General features: G+C 36.1%; 3 protein-coding genes and 1 long non-coding RNA gene across 5 annotated transcripts; 2 read left to right on the top strand and 2 right to left on the bottom strand.

The window, feature by feature from the left end:
- The first annotated feature begins 329 nt into the window (after positions 1-329).
- Positions 330-5,294, top strand: LOC121252945. 2 transcript variants are annotated; one of them, XM_041152803.1, is made up of 7 exons: positions 330-517; positions 1,379-1,493; positions 1,630-1,700; positions 2,350-2,634; positions 2,819-2,906; positions 3,737-3,866; positions 4,991-5,294. In XM_041152803.1, exons 1-7 carry the CDS (start codon positions 494-496, stop codon positions 5,067-5,069), a joined length of 792 nt encoding a protein of 263 aa, XP_041008737.1. In that variant the 5' UTR covers positions 330-493; the 3' UTR covers positions 5,070-5,294. The 2 variants fall into 2 exon arrangements, with proteins under 2 accessions (XP_041008737.1, XP_041008738.1); XM_041152804.1 differs by having other exon boundaries at positions 354-517; positions 2,828-2,906.
- Positions 5,295-6,993: 1,699 nt separating this feature from the next.
- LOC121252946 (ras-related protein RABH1e-like) lies at positions 6,994-11,473 on the bottom strand. The gene is made up of 6 exons (XM_041152805.1): positions 11,071-11,473; positions 10,065-10,135; positions 9,587-9,675; positions 8,915-9,026; positions 8,239-8,329; positions 6,994-7,529 (listed from the first exon to the last, which is right to left on the bottom strand). The coding sequence occupies exons 1-6, from the start codon at positions 11,185-11,187 to the stop codon at positions 7,386-7,388; spliced, it is 624 nt and encodes a 207-aa protein (XP_041008739.1). The 5' UTR covers positions 11,188-11,473; the 3' UTR covers positions 6,994-7,385.
- Positions 11,474-13,621: 2,148 nt separating this feature from the next.
- Positions 13,622-17,425, top strand: LOC121252943 (BTB/POZ domain-containing protein DOT3-like). The gene is made up of 6 exons (XM_041152802.1): positions 13,622-13,865; positions 14,062-14,131; positions 14,863-15,758; positions 15,916-16,177; positions 16,288-16,416; positions 16,890-17,425. The coding sequence occupies exons 1-6, from the start codon at positions 13,699-13,701 to the stop codon at positions 17,238-17,240; spliced, it is 1,875 nt and encodes a 624-aa protein (XP_041008736.1). The 5' UTR covers positions 13,622-13,698; the 3' UTR covers positions 17,241-17,425.
- Positions 16,476-19,013, bottom strand: LOC121252944. Its single transcript, XR_005938309.1, has 2 exons — positions 18,111-19,013; positions 16,476-17,757 (listed from the first exon to the last, which is right to left on the bottom strand). It is a non-coding gene; the product is annotated as an uncharacterized LOC121252944 (long non-coding RNA).
- Positions 19,014-19,586: the final 573 nt, after the last annotated feature.

The raw sequence follows: 19,586 nt of genomic DNA, 5'->3' as shown, positions 1-19,586 counted from the left end.
CAAATATAAAAATAAAAAATAATATTTTAACAATATTTTATATAACATTTAACTTTTATTTCATCTCATCTCATCTCAACTTATTTTCCAAACGAGATAGAATGTCAATTAGTTTTTAAACAAATATATTATTTTTATTATATATTATAGTTTTTCTATAAATTTTGACAAATCAATTTTATTTTAAATAAAAATTACTCAAAAATTCAAAATGTATCATTGTGTGTAAACGGGCCAATTTGGTAATGGTCACAGCGAGAGGGCAGTATTGGTCATAAAGTATTTCTTAATTTAATATGCTAACTATTTTGTCACGTCTTGGATGTCGTAGTCAGAACTCAGGAGCTTTTCTGGCAAATTGCGCCGATTATAATAAGGAATGCCAAAGCTTCCTCGATCTTCAACGTAACGTTCACTTCCAGGCATCTCTCTCTCTCTCTCTCTCTCAAATTACGGAACCCCCAGCTTCATAATCTCTGCTGATTTCTACGCAATGGCTGCGAATAAGTTCGAAGAGGTAAAGTTGCTGTTCTCTTTTCGAAATTCAATCTGCTTGTGAGTCACAATTTTGAACTATTCCGAGCTCCGGATCTCTGATTCACCTGCATTTGGATTTTGGAGTTCTGTTCGCTAAAATACTCTGTTTATGTCCAATTCAAGTGCTTATGTTCCAAGCTACAAGGTTCAGTTTCCAAGACATTAAAGCAAAAATAAAACAAATCAGTACTTTGTGGCTCACTTATTTGGCTTCAGAAAATAAAATCTTGTCTCTTAAGTTTCCTCAGCTACCGAGGGATTGTTTGGCTAGACGTAATTTTTTTGTGGTTTTCTTTTGTACTTGGCATTGAGTTTTCTGACTGCTTGTTATGAACGCTTTTCTCTTTTTAATTTTGTAGAAATAAAATTCAGAACTGACATCTCAAACTCTCCAATTAGACTCTAATTCAGTTCTTTCCACAATAAATTTTATTTTTCTAGGACTTGAAATCAGCATGTTGAACTTTGTATTTGTGTTAAAGGCTTTCTGTCTCTACATATTGAACAAAGGTTATGCTTGTCGAATCTGATACTCATCTTGTGTCCTCTGTACTTTACTGAGAATAAATTTGACTAATAATCATTGTCAGTAAAATTCGACCACTCTCATGTTGCTAAGACATTCTCAATTTAAGTATGTCTACAAGTCTTGCTGATTCAATGGACTGCATCTTCTCTTCATGTGGTGCAAGAATGATAATTTCCCCCTCAAAACCTGCAAATGATTGACTGAACTTTTATGTTTTGCATTAAGGATTCTGTTGGGGGAAGATTTTCATTTTTTTAGTTGGAGGTTTTTCATGCATGACACTGACATCATTGACATGTGCATTACTTTCAGCGCGAACAAAACATCAGGGGCATCCTGGATGGAAGTTGCAGAGCACCTGCCAGCTGTTCCTGTTTCAAGCTACTAAAGCCAAGTTTTGATGAGGTCAACAATCACTGTTCTATAGGTAATTGTACTTAATCAATTTCCTGGTGAAGCACCTTATTTGTGTTAGCATCTTTAATATTTATCTTCTTTTTTATTATTATTATTATTATTATTTAATGATTAGCATCTTTAATAGTTATCTTGATTCATTTCAGGCATTCTGCCAATTTTTCTTGAGGAGGCTTCCTTTCCAGAAAGATTAAATTGTCCCTTTCACAGTTCACATGTAAGTTTCTCACTGTGATGTTGGGGTTCAATCCTTATCTTCTCTTTCCGTTAATCTTAAATAAGGGGATTTCTGTTGGTTTGACTGGGAATTTGGTGCTTAAAAGATATTTCATTTTTCATTTCTACCCATACACCATGTCAGAAACACCGTTTTTCTGCTTTCACGCTTCTTATAGCAAATTGTACACTGAAAACTAGAGTGTGCGCTTAATTTGGTATGCCTCTCAACCATGCTACACAAGAAGATTCTTGGAAGTTGTGGTTCAAAAATTCTTGAAGGATGCTACACCTAGTGGTTATTTTATAGTGAATTCTGAATAGTGTTTGAACTTGCCTTTTTTCTTTTTGGAGAGATGATGAGAAGACCCCCGTGTGCCATGATTCTTTTACACTGATTATTCTATAGCTAACTTTTGCTAGTCATATTTCTTGGTCGTAGGTTATATTTTCAGTTGTTATTGTTCTCGACTTTAAGAAACATCTCTTTGTTATCTCTCTAGTCAGAGTTGTAGCCAAGCCATCAAGTCCCTGAACCTCATTGGTTTCAAGCCTTTGGTTCTTATGAATGCTTTATTTAGTGCCAAAATGAAATTTTGGAGATTGGTTAAAATATGCTGCTTATATTTTCGAGTCTCCCATTTTTGCAGGGCCAAGATGTCTGCAGCATTTCAGTGTTGTCTGATGAAGGCAACAATAAACAATGTGCTTCAGAGTTGGCATTTCTAAGCTTCTTGGAAGTTTCTAATCCATCAAAAAATCAGATGTGCATGGATGCACAATTGAATTTCAAGAACTGCATTGATTTGCAAATGAAAAGTTCTGATGCTATTCCCCCGTGCATTGTTGACATAAATAATGAAAAAGAATGTTCAAAAACTCTTGAATCTACTGATGAAATAGTGGAAAGTTTGAAAAGCGAGGGTGTGCTAACTGTAAGTTTTATCTGCTCATCTCTTACTGTAGACCTTTGGTTGATGTGAAATATACCATATCAAGTAGTTGCAGACAACAAATGTGTTCTGGAATCATTTGATTTTTTATTAATTTATTGTTCTTCCAGTTTTGGGTGAGTATTGTTTTCCTTTGTCCCTAATGCTTTTACTTATTGGCTTTAAGCATTTTCAGAAGTTGTTGCGGAGACAGGCAAGCTTTAAAATAGGTGGAAAACTGATGCAACTTTTGATGAACCATGGCACTTCGAGAGGTATATAAGAATTTATATTTCCATTTATGTAAGCATTTTGTCTTTAAACTCTATGGTGGTTTGTCAAATCTGTTCATGTTTAAAAGAAATGGATATTCTGTCAATAAGCAAGCTGTTGCAGAGCAAACTATAGTTGAAAGATTTTTCATTCATCAGTTTAACTGATGGCTTGACAAATCACAAGTTTTTGTGAGGTATAGAATAAGAAGAACCTTTATGAAACAATGTAAAGAGAGACACTCCAAAAAAAAGTTACCACATGGCTACCTGTAGATTCTGAAGATATTTAAAACTTCTTCTAGGCAAGTGGGCTCAGTATGATTCGTCTGCAGCCACAAGATCAAGCACAAGAGAACTTAAGTTACATATTTTTTGGTAGAATGGTGAGCTGGTAGTCCACAAGAATCACTGAGATGCACACTTAAAATTCCAAAAGTTTTGGTTGACCTAAACTTGAAGATAGAATCATTGGTCATATTCCCTTTGCTTTGTATGGCTAATCAAATTGGAACTCTTCATACTAATGTAGCTCATAATATTTTATCTGGAGTCTTTGCTATCATAATCCTAAGCTAGCAGTTTTTTTTTTTTTTTTTGAATATTTCTTTGTTCTCAAAATGAAGCCAACTTAATTGTAGGAGATGTATGTTGCATAGTTAATGTTGTTTCTATAGTTTCTCTTACATAGATGCTCTGAAGCAGTTCCTAATTATTTTAATCTTCGATATGGATATATTTAACTTCCCTGTACTTTCTCTAACACATTATGCTTTAGCTGCTTTACAACTAGGCATTTAATTTGTTTCTCAACTTTCTTTTCTATCTTGTAGATAAATCAATGATTGAGAGGGCCCATGATACTCCAAATAATCAATGGAGAAAATATAAGCGTGCTGCCTCATTCGATTCAAGAAAGATCTCATTCGATTCAAGAAGGATCGTTCTCCTTTTTTCAATCTTGTAAGCTCCAGATCCTGAAGGAACTGAATATAGTCTCATGTTTATCTCGTAAATAGTAGTGATACTAACTTGCTTCTCACATCTTAAAATATTCCACAGGTTGTAGAATGATCTGAATTTTTGTTAATATGTTCCCAATGTTACTTGTAGTATAGATTTGGCAGAATTAAATCAATAGTTGACTTGATCTCAGATACTGGTAGAACTATAAATAGCATGGCAACAGTGAGGAAGGACGGTAGTGTTGCCCAGTAAACTTTGGTTTTAGCCTCCAACAATTCGTATTAATGTTTCTTATGAGCTGTGTGTTCCAGACAATTACCGTGATGTATTCTCAATTTAGAATTCTTAAGAGATGCTTGATTTAGGATTAGCCGATTAGGAGGACCAAACAAAAATTGTAATATCAATTGTTAACGAAGGAAAAACATGTGCATGGATTAGAGGCTTGGTGCTGAAATTTCCCAAGAGTAGTTAATGCAAATGCCAACCATCTTTTATTACGGAAGGACCATCAAGGAGCAGAATATTAGAGGTCAACGTATGCAAATTAGAATGTGTATTCCTGGAAGGTTAAGAAGAATAGTCTGCAAAGAAGACAGAGAAGTGTAAAACATGTTAACTGAGAAGTATTTGTGCTGTAGGTTTTAGTAACTGGGATGAGGCTTAGTAAAGTTGAGAGCAACCCATTCTTCTTGTTAAAATTATAGTAAAACTCTTGATTATAGGATTCTAGTCCATTAAACACTTAGTTCGAGCATAGGAAAGACTTGTCACTTAGAATTTTAGAACCACAAACTGGTACCACTGGCATTCTGGCAAGTGGGACCTACGGTTTTAGGTCTTACACACATCCACATATTCAATGGCAACCCAAGGTCATACTGCTTTCAAAACTAGGAGACGAACTTGAACTTATATGGTTAAAGGTTGAGATGTGCTTTGTACAGATGGATTTACTTGGTTAATGGAGCACTTTTCCCTGAACTCATTCTTTGTACTATATTTAACCATTACCAGCTACTGGGTTGTCAATTACTCTATATGTCTCATCTTTAACTATCCTTTTTCTGTTACTTCTTGTACTGACAATTGACTTGCCCTAGCATTTTTTTTTTTTTCAGGTCGAGTTTGGGAACATTGGTACTGATATATCTGACGCTGAGAGTTAGGCAGAATGGTGATGGTTATGTTCCCGTCTGATGGTATTTTCTTGCCTTCTCTGCATTCTAATTCATGCTTCAACTTGCTTTTATGGAGTTCTCTTGCGAACTACCTGTGAAATTTGCTTCTTTGTAATGTTCATAAAAACATGTTTCTGAGTGTCTATTTTCTGTACATAAGTAGTATCATTCGCATTTCTACTAGGTTCTGTAATGTCCAACTCTCACTAGTTTGTCACGAGTCACGATCTTCTTAGTTTCGCAATTCATGCCCCGTCCTATGCATCTTAGGTGGAACATTTCCAAATGTCACCGGCAATGACCATGCGTGTGGTGTTGTCAATTTTTTTTTTTTTCTTTTTATGCTATTTGATTGAAATACAAAACTGGCTGAAATAGTTCTAAATGATTGAAGACTCACAAAACTGCTTTCCCAGCGTGGGATGTTGCCAATTCCATGAACTAACCAGGTAGCTCCTAATATTCATTTTGCCAGTTTTATCTACTGCCTTCAACATGGTGCTCTGCTACTTAAAAGCCAATATGTAAAAAACACAGTATTCACTGTGGGACCAGATCACTCGTTAAAAAAGTCTTAAACACATTTTTTAAAACTAACTGATTTGCATTAGTGAAAATTGCTTAAAATGTCGATAAGTGGACTTGTCAATAGAAAAATATGAACATGAGAGGATATGGTCAAGGTTTTCTTGTGCCATTCGGTTAATTTTTCCCAAACAATAAAACAAAACAAAAATAGGAGGAAAGGATAAAACACAGATCTATGAGCTCTTTTGATAAGCACACGGCGGTAGCTTGGATGGAAAAATATATTCTTCGTTTCGAGGTCGATTTGGAGAAGGAAAATGGATGTGCAGACACTCCAGAGGGCGGTAGCTTGGACGGTATTTGAGACCGACTTGCTTCTTCATTTTCGTTTACTTTGGATAGACTGGGAGAAGAAAAGATGAGAATTGGTTTTTTTTTAATATAGAAAACTGCTATGTACAGTCGTCAGCTACAATCGGCGCGGAGTTGCCTGACGTGGATATTAAAAAAGAAAAAAGATACGCAAAAATGAAAATGAAAAACGGAAGAAAACTATGTTTTCTCTTTCGGATTCTCGCTTTATTTCGTGCTCTGGTTAGTCGTCTTCGGCTTTGTGGTGTTGTTCCTCTCAAATCTAAACTTGCTATTTGTTGTTTGGAGGCAAACGAGAAATTGAAAGATGGCGCATAGCGAGAGAGAGAGAGAGAGAAAGAGATTCACAAAGCTATAGTTTTTTTTTCAGTTAGATTTATCTGTGGGAAATGGTTCTATTGAAAGCTTCCATTGTAAAGAGGTAGAGGGCTAAATACGAAACCAACTCAGGGAAAAAATACGCAGCAATCAAAACCAAACCAAGGGGAAAATGAACATATAACGAATGAATCACAACTGAAACAAGAGAAAAAACTCAAGTTCAGGGACACAAAAAATACCCATGTGGGAATCAATCACAATAGACTCCTTGGTGGCCATATTAGCCGCAGAGATAGGGATTAGAGGTGTGTTTGCACATGAGGGGTTACGGCATAAGCAAGAGTACGAGGGAGAGAAAGCAACGACTTTGGGGGGGGGGGGGGGGGGGGGGGGGGGGGGGGGGGTGGGGTTCGGGGTGAATGGGGGGTTGTGGGGGGAGGGAAGCCTCTTGTAGACACAAAGGGGAGGGACGTGCTATTGAGGGAATAATTTGTACCCTGGACGCCTCGTCGAGGAAGGGAAGAGGCTGCGCTTCATGAAAGATTCGAGCTCCTCAAACGCATTAAACTAAAGAAATTGAAGAGAGAAATTGGGGAGAGGGAAACTAGGGAGAGGGGGCAGCGTGCGTTTAGTTTCTTTCAAACGGTGCGTTTAAGTTTTTTTCCACATTAGTACTGTTTACGCACCGTTTGCGCGAAGGCAACTGTATTCAACATTTTACCTAATATAAATATATGGCTGCCACCACGTCAAGCGGTATAAGAGAGTGGCAACAAGCAGGCAGCGGAGTAGCACAATCCGAAAATAAAACAAACTGTAATAAATGAAATTCTGAACGGTGTACAGACACCAACAACATTTGGAAAAAACTTCAAGATAAGTATAAAGAAAACAATAAAATGGTAATGGTAATAAAGATTCCAAAATGCTCGACCTTAGTAAGTTAGTACAGAGTCATTTCTTCCATTGTTCCCGGGAGCACGTAAGAAACAACCTCATGGTATGTCGAACGCAAAGCATCAGATCTGCTGCAACTGTATCTTGACGGATATGTCGTTCAAGTCGTAGAGTTTTTATGTCCTATCTCTCCATATTCTGAAACACATACATTCCCCTAGCATGAGCAACCTCTTTCTTGCTGTTGTGTGTGGGATGAATTAACGGTGGGCTTCAGATTTACGTCGACCATGTCTTCCTGTTTAGCGGAAGAAAGGGTTTCCATCCCTGGCAAGGCAGCAGCAATCTTACGGAAGAGAGGCTGCAATAATAGAAGTACAGAATTTTCGTACCAAAAACGTAAGAAACTAAAAACAAGGTTATACAAAACAAAAATTTATGTGCAGCTATTTTTGCATATTCATTACACACTCTATTAATGTGATTGATTACGTTATTTTTTTTAATATAAAATAATTATTTTGACCAATCACATCACATCAATAAAATACACAATAAATTTATAAAAGTGACTGTATATAACATAATTCTATACAAAAACCAATAATGTTAAATACAAGTTTTGTGTAATTATTTTGAAAAAAAATGTTTAAAAAATTTATTCCACATTTTTCAATAGGCCCGCATAAAATTTCCGCATGACAAAGCATTTTTCTACAAAATCAGATGAGATATATTCACGTGAGAAGGGGGGATTCCTACAAGGAAAATGGCCGAAGATGGGTAGATACTCCTCATCCTGGAGTTTAATTATAGGGCAGTGCTACATCTCCCGAGAATGCAGCAATCCACCGAAAAGGCAAAAAGAGTTGTTTTATTTTATGTATTTTTTTAATCATTATAAATATTATTAAAAAATATAAAAAATTCACAACATTATTAAAAAACACTTCTTTAAACACTAAGTAAAAAAATTAAAAAAAACCCCAAAACATTTCTCTTAACTATACGCATGGATTCTTCTAGAAAGTAAAATATGTGAATTAGTTATTTCACTTAAATCTTTTCACCTTGATGTTGAATCCTGCTTTTGCGCTGCTTTCTATAAACATGACTCCAAACTCACGAGACTTGGCATCTCCTTCGTCTATAGAAACTTGCCTATATGGTCACCAAAACAACCGAATCAGAACAATTTTTGGAAACAGAATAACCATGGTAAAAGTAACTTCCAAACTAGATTTGAACATTAGTGACTAAAATTATTTATTTTTATTAACAAAAAAATCAATAACCAGGTGATCATCTTTCTAGTAACGTCCAGTGTAACAGCAGGAATTTCATTGTAGTAATAATGATTCCAAAATTGGGTCCATATATTAGGTTCTTTATGATAAATGCTAAAGCACGACGTACAGAAGAAAACTCAGGTTAAGTTTGAATAATGAGTTGAGATAAGATGAATTAAGATGAAAGTTAAAAATTAAATAAAATATTATTAGAATATTATTTTTTAATATTATTATTATTTTATAATTTAAAAAAATTAAATTATTTATTATATTTTATATAAAAATTATAATAATAAAATAAAATGAAACGAGAGTCTAGTCTACCTGAGCCTCAGTGTGGTGAAAAGGTTTTTAACATCTAATGGCAGCAAGTGGAGATATAGGTAAATATTGACTACCATGAATAATCGAAATAACTAATCCAGCACATATATTAAACCCCTTAATTCCTCACCTTTTATCAACAAGATCGGTTTTGTTGCCGACAAGGACGATGATGACATCACTTCCCCGTTCGGTACGTACCTCTTCAATCCACTTATTAGTACTCAGGAATGATTGCCTATCTGCATGATGACGGCTTAGTGAGGTAATCAGAAAACTCTATAAGACATGCCGTTCTTCATCTTAAATCTTGATAACATAATCACCTCACGTGATCTACCGGATGAAGGCAAGATTTACACGAATATTAATGGACACTCTCGCAAACATACACAAATATATATATATATATATAGAAAATGATTTATACACAATATTTTTTATAATATTTTATATAATTATATTTTAAATAAGAGGTATTTTTATAAAAATAACATAAGTTTATAAAAATACTCTCATTTTATAATATTATTACGTAATGTGTTGTATAATGTGTTATGTGTATATCATTACTCTATATATATATATAAATATATATATGCAAATAAAAATCTGTCATAGCCCATTTTTTACCAAAAGAGAAAAGAAAACAATTGTTTGCATGCAAAAAGTTCATTTCATGGAAAAATATTATCCATGTAAAATAAATTCAAATTGACACAGAAACTTGCAAGGAGTATTCAAATAATATAAATAATATAAGGAAATTATAAACTTCTTTTGAGTTGGACTAACGACTCACTTGCTACATCATAGACAACTACCGCAACAGACGAATCTCTGATGTAGCTTGGAATAAGACTCCTAAATCTTTCTTGTCCGGCAGTGTCCCTGTGGAGTATAATATCATATTACGGTAACAAAATTAAAGTATGTACATCAGCACATACATCACCGATACATGGAAAAGAATTGGAAAAGCAAGAACATTGTGTTACCATAATCATGAGATACTACAAAGTTCATCACAAATATCTAAATCACATGAGTGAAATTTACTTTAAAATTCTGACATAATTGTTTTACCAACTCGTTTCTAATGAGTAATTTTGTAAGCAGAATAATTTGCTTTATATTGATGACTAATGACAATATTCCTATCACCAATATCATCACCTCCCTCCCCCTCATTCTCCTTCTTTTATCCATCCTAGCAAGTGGGTAGACAAGCGTAAAAATCAACTTGTTTATAAAAAAGAAATAGGTATACTGCATCTTACCAAAGCTGCAAACGAACTGTCCGATCTGCAAGATACATCGTTTTTGACAAAAAATCAATTCCAATGGTAGCCTGCAATTTATATAGCCGAACATCAGGCAAAAGCTTGTTAATGTGGAAATTTGACATAATTAATTTTCCCAGTTTAGTCATCTTTCAAACTGTGAGTGACCAGTTCATACACTTCGTGTTCAGTTGCCTTCTATCTTTTTAGCAGTAGTAATCGAATGCGAATTCTATTAATCCCACGACTAGATACATCAGCATCTAACAACAAATAACACACACACACACAGATCTATCATATTATATCTTTCTTTTCCTTGAAAGCTAAGGCCTCGTTTGGATACGTAGAGACGATATGTTTTGTTGAAAGTTGAATAAAATATTGTTAGAATATAATTTTTTAATATAATTTTATTTTGGAATTGGAAAAAGTTGAGTTGTTTATTATATTTTGTGTGGGAGTTTGAAAAAATTGTAATGATGAAATGAGATGAAATAAAATGATTTTGTGCATCCAAACCAGGCCTAAGAGTTGGTTCGACTAATTACACCGCAAGATCTAATAAACGGTCACCTTTGGTTCAATTAAACACAACACTTACACCTAAAGCAACAACGATAATAAATCCCTAAAAGGACAGCGAATTCTTTGAAAGGTTATGAAATCTGTATAAACAAACCAAGGATATTTGTCCCGAATATTGCATCGCCTCTGTTCAACTTTGCTTCGAAACTAATTCGACAACTACACATGATTGTTAACAGACAGAGATTTCAAAACTTCTTTATTCTCGTAGTGGTAAATCATAAGAAGCCTACATTCCTAACAGACAGAGAACTCAATGGACAACGTTGAGGAAACAAAGGAAAAAGATCAAGAACCGAATCGAATTATCTTTCCTACCATATAGACCACCAAATCAAGGCATCAGAGACTAGAATTCTGAAAACAAAAGAATAGAAAACTAAGAGGAAATAGTCATTGGTGGATTAATCGGAACCTGGTAGGTGGTATCGAATTTGTCGTACATGAAGCGGGTGATAATGCTGGTTTTGCCAACGGATTGATCGCCCAAGAAAACCAGCTTGTATTTGGCGAGAGGGGACACCGTCACCATATTTCAGATTCTCGGCTCCTTCCAATTGTGGAAAAATCGAAGGTGAAGGAAACTTAGGAAAGAGTACTTAGATCTGAATCTCAGAAATTCTCGGAATTTTTTAGAAGAGAAAGAATTGATAGAGAAACCAAGAATGTTTGGAGCTTAATCTATTTATATGATAGTCCGGAGGAAAAAACCACCAACCACGGTGAAGAGTAGGCATCAGAAATCAAATCTTCTATCCAAATTTGCCCCTATTTTTCTCCAAACTCCAAAGCACATTCATGATCCCCTATAAAAACGGATAACAGAGTTATTCTATTGTGAATCAGATGCATAGAGCATACCATTCATGTAACTCAATTGATAATATTTGATTTGTATGTTTTAGATTTTAAAATTTCTCTTTCAAATCAAATTATATCATGTAAGCACTTTACGATGTGTGCTATCCACATTGGTTTATAAATAGAAATTTTCAATAGATAAATACACTTCAAAGCATTTTGCACTTTGCCCTTCAAGCTATCAAAATGATGATCTTTAAACTATCAAACACTGATACTTACACTTCATTAAGCTTTGATCATTGAGATTATGTTATGTCACTTATTTTTTGTTCACAAGGATGGTAAGTGTCAACTTTTGATAATGTAAAAATTGAAGGCGAGACGTGTTAATTTTGATAATTTTATATGCAATGTGTAACTTGTCAAATACCCCCCCCCCCCCCAAACCCAAATCTTAGCGGCCTTGAAAATAACAACTAAGGGAACAAGAAGCGAAGGCCCAGTCTAGAACAAATAGACTCTTCGGCCCGGCCTATGGGTAGACACCCATGGATGCAACCTCCATAAGGGAGCGTACTGTAGGAGGATGAGACTCGCCGACATGGAAACCCCTCGAACAGTGTCCCAGACCTTGAGTACCTGTCCATGTAAACGGGCGGGAAGTAAGGGGAACCCTCAATCATTTGACAAGGAGATATCGACGGGCCATCAATGATGCTAGCAGGGTAATGCAAATCGGGAAACCACATCTCATTAATAGCACCACTACTTGAACTACATGCCACATTAACGAAGTCGTTGCAATGGCACGCTACATTAAATGACTCTGACAAAAAGAACATAAAAGGACACAGACTCCATGGGGGCAAACACGATCTGTCTCCCCCAGACTTCCGGTATAAATAGCAACTCTCAGGTACAAGAAATCTCTCTCTGATCCCTAGACTCTCTCATTTATTTATAAATTTTCAAAAAAAGGATAATAATTTTGGCATCGAAGACTCCCCGGTCCCAAGGCCATCCTCTCCTAGTTGTCTTCTTCTCTATTTTCGCAGGCCCAATTCTGAATACTTGAGTTGCTAGAACCTAATCCAAAGACGTATGAAACATGACGTTAACATATAGATATGTATTATAAGTGAGATTTTAAATTTCTAGGTTATTGCAAGATGCTTATAAATTTTAAATTTACAAGTGAAATTTTAATTTGTGACTTAAGCTCTCCCTTGAGGTTAAGTTGCTTGATTGTATCAATGGCATGGTTGGCACGTACCTTTTTCCTAGCTAGACATGAAGGAGTTTGACCCATCAAATAGATTGATTGTGTATATTTTACACCAACTCGTGCATGAATATGTAATATAAGGTAATGGAATCAATCCACGAGCAGCACAGAAGTGTGAATCCTTCTATATATAGAACAACCTGTCCTAAGCTGTCAACATTATTCACGGGAAGAAATGGGGTTCCAGCTAGGGCATCTTTGGCATGCAGGGGAACAACCGATTGGGATAGCAGCTCTGAATTCCCCGGCGCATGCACATGGCTCTGTGCAGGTGCACGCTGCGAGACAGTCAGGTCCATTGAATCATCTCTATTTGGCATATTTCACACAAGATATTTATAAATCAAAGCATGCAACAAATAATAAAAATAGAAGGAAACTTAAAGAATAGTACTTCTACTGTTGAAGTAACTTTCCTTTTGCAGAATTTAAAGAAAAATTAATACCATCATTTCCACTTCAAACAAGGACTCGAAAAAATCTGATTGATAAATACGAATATCATATGGATAATGGATTCAACCTCTAAAATTTCAACAGATGTAAGTGTAACATCAATGTTTATGCATTTTTTCTGTCATAAGAGACCAACAAGTAAGTTAACATATCTACATGCTACTTTGTCTCAACCACACAACCATCTATATATTGGTCCCGGTCCATGTTTAATTTTGTGGCTCAAAATGAACATGGACCCAACATTCTCAGTATTTCACTGAAACTGACCTAATTCATCTCTAATGTCATAATCGAATTTCGTGACAGTTGATACACATCCAAGGAAAAAAATGAACAATCCACACCAGCCCTCATAATGGTACCCCCCTATTCCAACCACATACTAATTTCTCAGGCATTTATTTGGAGCATACCCCACATTCTCCATTGCCTTATTGTTTGACCTATATATCTCTTGTCACTCATAACAGGTACCTCTCCAGCCAGAGAATCACCATGAAGAAGTCTCCTCAAGTGGCTCGAGTCTCTCGACCACCAAGCCCTGGCAGTGATTCTGATGGCAATGACCAAGGTGACGACCAAAGCATCGTAATCCCCGGTGCCCGTGGCAGCAGCAAACTCAACGCTACAGTTAATAGCTTTCAAGAGAAAGAACTCTCGAGGTAACATAATAGTTAGTTCATGATTGACAATAAAATCCAGTTTCTCATATGAAAGACAAAGCTTGTTGTTCCTAGAGAGTGTTTAAGCTGATATAGGATTTCTCAGGCATATCAAGTTTGTTGCTTATTTTTCCTCCAATTCTTTTGTGGTTTCAACGGCTTCACATCTCTATTTCCCGTGCCATCTTCTTTTCAGGTTTGTTCCTTCACCAATGCCTACAGATTTATCAGTCCAAGTTCAGGGAATCACCTTTAATGTTCACAAGGTAACCGTATATGAACAAGAGAAAGTACATCACTCAATTTCTAAAGTCCAGAGAACTCTTTTTTTCCTTGTTGGTAAGCTAGCTAAATGAAAGCTACAATCCTGACCTTTCAAAAGCAAAGATATATCAAAGGTGAATACATATCAGGCTCAAGCACCTTGAGACACCACTTTGCACTCGGTCTAATTTGTTCATTAATTAGAGAAATTAATTGTACTGACTAAGATCATATATATGATGCATATAATCGTACAAGAGTCGCATGGTTGAATAGATTTTTGATAGATTTTCGTGAAAATAAGTTCTAAACATATTTTTCACATTAAAAGGAATAAGCCAAAACAATAAGGTCTCATTTGTTTTCACAATCATTCTCATTTCATCTCATCTCATCTAATCATTACAATTTTTTCAAATTCTCATACAAAATAAAATAAACAATTCAACTTTTTTAAATTCCAAAATAATATTAAAAAAATATATTCTAAAAATATTTTATTCAACTTTCAACTTTTATCTCAACTCATCTCGTTTCATCTGTGAAAACAAACGAGACCTAAGAGTCATAGTCGTCTTTTGTTACTGTTGAGCGTTCTTGTCTCGGTCCTCCCTCTTGGATCATCTGTGTAAAACTTCCTTTTGTATAGCTCTAAATCATATCAATCAGGATGCATAAAGGGTAAGATACCCATCCCATACCCAGATATATTAACTCTTTTCTCCTGAAACAGTATCCCTTGGTGTCAAAATGTGGCTACATACACCGATTAGAACTTCAGCCTTCAATCTTAAATTCGGGGTTCGACGTCAAGCTTGAAAACTTCCCAGGAGGATCAGAAACATTTGAATTTGTTCTAAAATTTTGTTATGATCTCCCAGTAGACTTTAATTCTAACAACATTGCTCCACTAAGATGTGCATCAGAATTTCTGGAGATGACGGAAGAGCTTGGAGATGGAAATCTCATCACCAAGACAGAAGCTTTCCTCACATTTGTAGTCCTTTCCTCTTGGAAAGACACCATTACTGTTCTAAAATCCTGTGAAACTCTATCTCCATGGGCTGAAAATCTCCAGATAGTCAGAAGATGTTGTGACTCAATAGCTTGGAAGGCTTCTAGAGAAATCTTAACAACTGGAGATGAACTTATTGAAGAAGGCTGGTGGTTTGATAATGCTGCTACCCTTCACATGGATCATTTCATAAAGATTATAGCTGCAATAAGTTCAAGGGGAACAAAACCAGAGATCATAGGTAAATGTATCATGCACTATGCAGATAGATGGTTGCCAGGTATGGACATGGAGTTAGGAGGACTAAGAGGTTATGGGCATGGAAAGAACGAACTGCCATTTTGTGTCTATAGTGGGAAGGAAGAAGGGGGCAGTGGAAACAGTACGGAGCAAAAAACAATTATTGAAAGCCTAGTAAGCATACTTCCTCCTCAACAAGAAGCTGTTTCATGCAAGTTCCTGTTCAAGATGTTAAAGATGGCAATGGTATATTCTGCAACACCAGCATTGATTTCAGAGCTGGAAAAGAGACTCGCAATGATGTTGGAAGATGCCAATGTGAACGATCTTCTGGTCCCTAGTTATAAAAATTCCATTCAAGGCAAGCTGGTGAAGTGAGTGATTGCTTGCTCTTTCTTCTTACATTGTACGATTTAGCATTATAGTCCAGAAAAACCTAATCATAATCCATCAAATTAACAATACTAGTTAATTTTTTTTATAAGTAAAAAAAAAAAAATACTTCTTAATTTTCATCAATGGCTGATGCAGTTCGGAACAATGCACAATGCATGATATAGATGTTGTGCAAAGGATAGTGGATTATTTTTTGATGCAAGAACAGCAGCAACAGCAACAGAAGTCTAGAAAATGCAATCTTAGTAAGATCTTAGATAATTACCTGGCTGAGATTGCAAGAGACCCAAACCTCTCTATCACTAAGTTTCAGGTTTTAGCTGAATCACTACCAGAAAATGATCGGCCATGCCATGATGGTCTCTACAGGGCCATTGCAGCTACCTCAAGGTTACCTGTTAACTTTTTCTCATTCTTTTTCTTGTATAATATAATATTCTTCCTTCTGGGGAAGGGGGTGAAAGTAATATTTCTTTTCTAAACTCTACAATGTAATCTACATTTCAGACTCATCCTTCACTATCTGAGCATGACCGGAGAAGGCTGTGCAAAATAATGAACTGTGAGAAACTGTCTTTTGATGCATGCGTGCATGCTGCACAAAATGATCGATTACCTCTACGAACTGTTGTCCAGGTATTATTTTCAAGAATTCTAGAGCCTCATCTTCCATAACCTTCATAGGTCTTTTAATAGGTCATAACAGTCAGTCTTTCATATCCTGCAAAGTTTAAATATTTGGTTTTAAAGAAACTATTTCAACTAACAATAGAAGGAAGAGACCAGATATTTTAGAACTAATGTTGGATAGAGTGATTACCGGGCCCCAATGTCATCATTCCAACAAAGTAAATTCCAGCAATAAGTCAAAGAGACAAGTAATATAAAGGACGCTTCAGATAAATAGCAATATTGCAGAAACCTCAGGAGCACAGCCCCTGCCAACGTGGTACATATAAAAGATGCACTCAACAAAAGCTCATAGTCATTCAGCTAAGCAATAGCAATACATGCACTCAATCTACATAAAACCCATGAGCACAGTGCATACCAGTATGATGCATATCAAATTTAACATTTCTCCCTAGTAATAAAGATGAATCGTGCAGGTGCTGTTTTCAGAGCAAGTAAAGATGAGGGCAGTAATGCAAGAGAAGGAGCCAGCGCCAAGCGGCAATATCTCCGAACAGGAGGGAAACCAGTCATCTACAGATGCAGAGATAAAGACGCTCAAGACAGAGCTTGAAGTTGTTAAGATGAATATGGCAGAGCTGCAGAATGACTACTCTGAGTTACAGTGGGAGTATGAAAAGCTAGGCAACAAGCAAACGAACATATTCCAATGGAGTTTCAGCTGGAGAAAGATCAAGAACTCTTTCCATACTAAAGTGGAAGGGAAAGAAACTGGAGCTGGAAAGCAGATACCCAACCACTTCAGACGAAGGTTATCCATTTCCTAATTGACTTACCATCGGAACAAACACCCTGTACTATAAATGCTAAGTCCATCAAAGAGCCTTCAGAGGATCATGCAGAGAAATATGACAATCTGCCTTCTAGCTTGTCCAAGCTCAAAAAATATAGCAGATGCACATAGAATTTGTATCAGTTAGCAATGAAGAATAGAAGATCGTATTTCTTCTTCTTTTTTTAAGTAAAGGATTGTATTAATAAGAATAGGCATAACCCAAGTACACAATATGGTATACAAGAGGTAAAACCTATCTAAGAAGAAGAAATAGAAACAAGAAAGTCATGAACACTAAGGCCATTAAAATCTACAGCTATGGCCCCATACAAATAAAGTTATAATAAAAAGAGATCTAAGTTCCTCTAATGAGTGCTCCTTGTCTTCAAACATCTGGTCATTTCGCTTCTGCCATAAGCACCACAGAATATAGATAGGAACCATCTTCCATACGGCTGTAATTTGTGGAATACCTCCTAGATTTGTCCAACTGGCCAAATATGCAACCACTGTGGCGTGCATAACCCAAGTTAGCTCTAATCTGCAGAACACATCATCCCATAATGCTCTAGCAATCTTACAATGCAGTAGAAGATGATCCACAGTCTCACCACTTTTCTTACACATGCAGAACTAATCTACTATGATCACCCTCCGTTTTCACAAGTTATCTGTCGTCAAAATCTAATTCTAGAAGATTGTATTTCTGGTCATATGCTAATTCTAGATTTATGGTATTTTCATAGAACCTACAGTCTAATGATAGACATCATTCTATGCTGCACAATTTTGTGAAAATGATACATGACTGTTTACATATCAAGCAAAATGGTTTGCTCTACCACACTTAAAAACTATATACCATGCATAGTCGGTAAGCAAAAATTCTTAGAGAAGCGCCAATCACGCATTTTTCGACAATGGAGCTCCAACGCCAATCACAGAATTCTCTTCATCAAAATCTTAATTCTCCACAATCCACTTTCCATCTAAAGGCTTCTATAATTCTTCTTTCCTCTCAAACGACTAACTTATTTTAATGCATCAAACAGTTCACAAATCAAAAGGCATTAGACACCCAACATCCCATTGCTCACTAATCTCAACAGAACAAAAAAAAAAAGTAAAAATATGACCTTTCATATTAAGTCTACTTCGCATCACCAGCAAACCTCATACTGCTCCACGGAAATTTCGCCACGTTGCCATGCTGGCGATTGTCGAATTTGTCCCCTACGCTCGACTTGGATTGCTTGTTCATCTGGCTCTAGAGAGGGTTTCTCAGCGTCACGTATGCCTTTTTGTAGTCGGGTTTTGCGACCAACAGGCCGCCTCGCTTCTTCTTCCTGTTGCGCTCCATGTTGAGGGTTTGAACCTTCTCGACCTCGAAGCCCTGGAGGGAATCGAGGACGCGCTTGGTTTCTTGGACGCGGAAGGGATGGTCTTAAGTGCGATCTCTTTGATGTTAGTGAAAGTGCTAGGCATCCGCAGCTTGATTGGGAGGTTCGCCATGTGTACCACTCGTCTTCGCAATCAGCTTCCCATGTTCTCTTTTCTCTTCTCGTCCCTTTTGTTTTATATGTTGTGGTCTTCGTGCGAGGGGGAGTAGGGGTCGAACTCGAGAGTATCTGCAAGACAGCGGAAGGTGTGTAGGAGTCACAGAGTGATGAGGAGCAATCTGTTGATTCGTTTACCCCCAAGAAGATGGAGGGATTGGATTGTTCCGGGATTTAGCTCATTCTCAGCATTGCCGCCACGATTGGTGTGGTTTGTATTCGAAGATTGAGTTGAAATGGATTGTGAATAGTAATGAGATGGGTTGTGAATAGTTGTGAGATTTGTGAGTTAAGGGTGCGTTTGGTTACCAAATTCACCTTAACTCATCTCAACTCATCATTATAACTTTTTCAAGTCCCAACACAAAATATAATAAACAATTCAATTTTTTTAAATTTTAAAATAATAATAATATTAAAAAATAATATTCTAACAATATTTTATCATCACAACTCAATTCACTTCAACATCCAAACATACCCTTAAAGTTGATGAATAGTAATGAATAATAGTGAGATGAGTTAATGAGTTGAGATGTGTTGCGAATACAAACTGTTTCAATTTTTTTTTTTTTTTGAGAAAATATTTACATCTGCCTACTATTGGCTGCAGCCGCATCACATTTAACGTTTTGGGTTAAAATAATAATAAGAATAAAAATAAAAAAAGATATCACGTAAGGTGTGTGAAGAGTGCAGGCTGATGTATAGTCGGTCTCTTTTTTGTTTTTGTTTCTATTTTAGAATTAAATGAGGATTGTGTTATGGGTATTCTAGAAAGT

The sequence above is a fragment of the Juglans microcarpa x Juglans regia genome, chromosome 2S (genome assembly GCF_004785595.1).
Source record: "Juglans microcarpa x Juglans regia isolate MS1-56 chromosome 2S, Jm3101_v1.0, whole genome shotgun sequence".
NCBI lineage: Eukaryota > Viridiplantae > Streptophyta > Magnoliopsida > Fagales > Juglandaceae > Juglans > Juglans microcarpa x Juglans regia.
Note: the sequence above shows the minus strand (reverse complement) of the source record. Positions and strands in the feature narration are given on the sequence as shown.

Coding starts and splice junctions, on each gene's coding strand:
- LOC121252943 (XM_041152802.1), top strand. CDS start 13,699: ATGAAGAAGTCTCCTCAAGTGGCTCGAGTCTCTCGACCACCAAGCCCT. Junction 13,866..14,061: donor CAAGAGAAAGAACTCTCGAG/GTAACATAATAG, acceptor TCTTCTTTTCAG/GTTTGTTCCTTCACCAATGC. Junction 16,417..16,889: donor CTCTACGAACTGTTGTCCAG/GTATTATTTTCA, acceptor TGAATCGTGCAG/GTGCTGTTTTCAGAGCAAGT.
- LOC121252945 (XM_041152803.1), top strand. CDS start 494: ATGGCTGCGAATAAGTTCGAAGAG. Junction 518..1,378: donor CTGCGAATAAGTTCGAAGAG/GTAAAGTTGCTG, acceptor CATTACTTTCAG/CGCGAACAAAACATCAGGGG. Junction 2,635..2,818: donor AAAGCGAGGGTGTGCTAACT/GTAAGTTTTATC, acceptor ATTGGCTTTAAG/CATTTTCAGAAGTTGTTGCG.
- LOC121252946 (XM_041152805.1), bottom strand. CDS start 11,187: ATGGTGACGGTGTCCCCTCTCGCCAAATACAAGCTGGTTTTCTTGGGC. Junction 9,676..10,064: donor ACAGTTCGTTTGCAGCTTTG/GTAAGATGCAGT, acceptor TATACTCCACAG/GGACACTGCCGGACAAGAAA. Junction 9,027..9,586: donor AGTTGTCTATGATGTAGCAA/GTGAGTCGTTAG, acceptor GTCATCATGCAG/ATAGGCAATCATTCCTGAGT.